This window comes from Cebus imitator, unplaced genomic scaffold (assembly GCF_001604975.1).
Source record: "Cebus imitator isolate Cc_AM_T3 unplaced genomic scaffold, Cebus_imitator-1.0 Scaffold638, whole genome shotgun sequence".
NCBI lineage: Eukaryota > Metazoa > Chordata > Mammalia > Primates > Cebidae > Cebus > Cebus imitator.
In genome coordinates, this window is record NW_016107953.1 from 802,333 (window position 1) to 805,132 (window position 2,800).

Below are 2,800 nucleotides of genomic sequence, written 5' to 3' on the forward strand. Positions count from 1 at the left end.
GGAACAGACCCCCATGGCGCTGGTCTTTGCAGTAAAAGACGCAGTGGTCCGTCCCGGGCAGCTCCTGCAGGTATATGAGCTTCCTGCCCCCATCTGTAGATGACAGAGAAGGTGGGTCTTCAGTGCCCTCATTCCCAGAGAAAGCACTCAGGACCACATGAAGGAACACTCGGGAATGTTTCAGTGGTCACCCAGGTGCCCCGGACAGTCTGAGCTGGGCCTGGCTGCTCTGCACAGCGTGTACCCCGACACTGAGGCAGGAGCTTCCTCCGGAGAAGGTCCCAACCCAAGCAATGGAGCCACAGAGGCCAGAGCACGTCCAGGACTATAGCCCGGCCTTCCCAGCCCCAGCAGTGCCCCTGCCCTACTCTTCTGTCCCTAACCCTAATCCTCAGCTTCCCCATCCGTAAACCTCAGCCTCCCTGTACCTAACCCTTGGCTTCCTTGATCCCTAACCCTTGGCTTCCTCAATGTGTCCCAGAGGGAAGGTGTGATCTGGTCCATCTCCACTGTGGACAAGCCTGTCACAACTGGTGTCTGAAGTCAGGGCCACCAGACCCCCAGGAAGGAGAGGCCAGCCAGTCCTCATAGGTGGGCAGAGTCAGGACCCTAGCAGAAAGGCAGCCAGGTGCTTTCCGCCTGCAGTGGGGCTGGGGGAGGCTCACATGCGCTGAATTTGCCAAGCTCCTCCGTTTTCCGCATCAGGATTTTCTTTTGGAAGCACCGATCATTCCTCCTGGAAAACAGGAGACACGCGGGCAGCAGCTCCCAGGACACACTTGGGCCGCCCTCAGCTCACCTGGTGCATGGTCGTGACCCAGTGACCTGAAAATTCCACTGCCCCCTCCTGCGCCCCGCACCAAGCTTTAGGATGCCCCGGCTCTTTCCCTCCAAGGCAGGGGGTGATTCTTACCAACGCCCGAAACATGGATGGGGGATGGGCACCGGTGGGTCTCAGGAGGGGAGAGAAAGCGGCCCGAGGGGACCCACAGAGGGCAACACTCACATAAAGGTGAATGTGGCTTCCAAGTCCCCACGGTCCAGGGCTGTCACTGTCACTGGGGACACCTTCCTGGGCCTCTTCTCCTCCGGAAGGTCCTTATCGGTCACCACGGCCTTCACATACCAGATCCCTGTGATCTGGAGCAGGCCGAGGCCGTGAGCCCACCATGGGCTGGCCCAGAGCCTACCCTGACTGCCGCACTCAGGCCTGCAGCTCTAATCAGACAGCCATGCTGCCCGGCTGCCACCCCTAGAGGCCGGCTGGGTTCCTGCACCGTCGTTAGAGCTCAGTTAGAGTTGGTTAGGGCCAGCCGTTACCTCCCCACCCCCCAGGGCTCCCAGCCTCTGGTGGAGGGAAAGCGTGTCTGCACCCCATGGACCCCGGGCCCCAGCACCAGGTGAGCCCTCCCTCCCCAGGGCCCAACCCCGCGAGACCTTCGGGGATCAGGTGTCAGTGCAGCAGGACCCCCTGAGCTGAGCCTGCTCCGGCTCCGGGTCCCAGGAGGGGCCGTGTCTGCTGGAGGAACAACAGGACCCCTCCCCCTGACCCCTGGCTGGGAGCACGGGGTCAGAACCCAGCATTGACTGATACCTCCTAAAGCAGGGCCCCTGGCGCTGCCCCCCGCCCAGGAGTTGGTCTGGCTCCTCCACCCGCCCACACCAGCCCGGCTCACATCCTCCTCCTCCAGGGCGAAGGTCAGGGCAGCGGCCAGGCCGAGCGTGACACCCAGGAGCAGGGTCTTCATCTCCAGAGCTCTATACTCACGACCTCGGCAGGCCACTGGGAGTCTGAACAAGTCTGTGCCGGCTTCTCTCAAGGGCTGTCCTTTATGGCCCCCTAGCCAGTGTCCTGGGAGCACGTGGCACGGGTCACCCCTCCCCACAGTGGCAGCCAGTCCTGCATCCAGGAGGGGGAGTGTCATCATTGCTGGCATCTTATGGGCAGTAATTCAGTGCCAGCCAGAGAAGAAAAGACACATGATGTGCCCAGGGTTTGCACCACCCAAACGTGCCCACTCAGACCAACCCGGAAGACTCGCCAGGACGGGGCAGGGTGGTGTGTGTCCGCACCCCGAGCCACAGAGGGAGAACCCACGGCCTTGGGACGTCCCTCTCCCACCCCTGAGCCCTCCCAGCACCCCGGCTGGGACCCTGGGCAAGTTCTCTGGGGAACTGGGCGTCTCCCCTGCTGAGGAGAAAGGGACTGGGCTTTAGAACCACAGAGACGTGGGGCTGCTGCCCGCTGAGCCCGCACAGCCTAGCGCCCAAGCTCTGGGACCCACGCTGCACTGATCTTCCCTGCCCCGGACCCTGCACTAGAGCCTCCTAGGGGCAGAGGAGGATACCACTGTGTGGCTCAGGGTCAGTTTATACACGGCCTCCTCGGGCCATACGAGGGACCACGCTGCCTCCCCGACCCCGCTTCACTCCGTACCCGGGCCAGGCCGTGCTGTCCTCAGAGCACGCTATCTCTCTGGATGGTTCTGTCCATCTCTTCCTGCACATGTTCATCGGCCATCTCCCCGTTAGAATTTACGTTCCCCTCTCTCATCAGCTTTGACGGCCCCAGCCCGCAGGACAGGCCTTGAATCTTATCCCTTTAGATAAATGGGTGGCATGAGGCACCAACAGCCACCTGCCAGCCTTGCTCAGCGTTCGTGAGTGCTGAGCTCCTTTGGGCTCCTGGCTCCGCTGGCCTCATCCCCAGACAACCTGAGCAAGAACTGTGCCTTCTCCTCCTGGACCCGGTAGTTCCCGGGCCTGCGTCATCTGCCCTGGGACCCACGGCTGAGCCACG

General features: G+C 62.3%; 1 protein-coding gene across 1 annotated transcript in view; it reads right to left on the reverse strand.

The window, feature by feature from the left end:
- Positions 1 to 1,816, reverse strand: part of LOC108295427 (odorant-binding protein 2a) — a 29,475-nt gene extending 27,659 nt beyond the window's left edge. Inside the window, 3 exon segments of the mRNA XM_037734583.1 lie at positions 10 to 93; positions 666 to 736; positions 1,677 to 1,816. Of these exon segments, the coding sequence (XP_037590511.1) occupies positions 10 to 93; positions 666 to 736; positions 1,677 to 1,748 (227 nt within the window). The 5' untranslated portion in view covers positions 1,749 to 1,816.
- Positions 1,817 to 2,800: the final 984 nt, after the last annotated feature.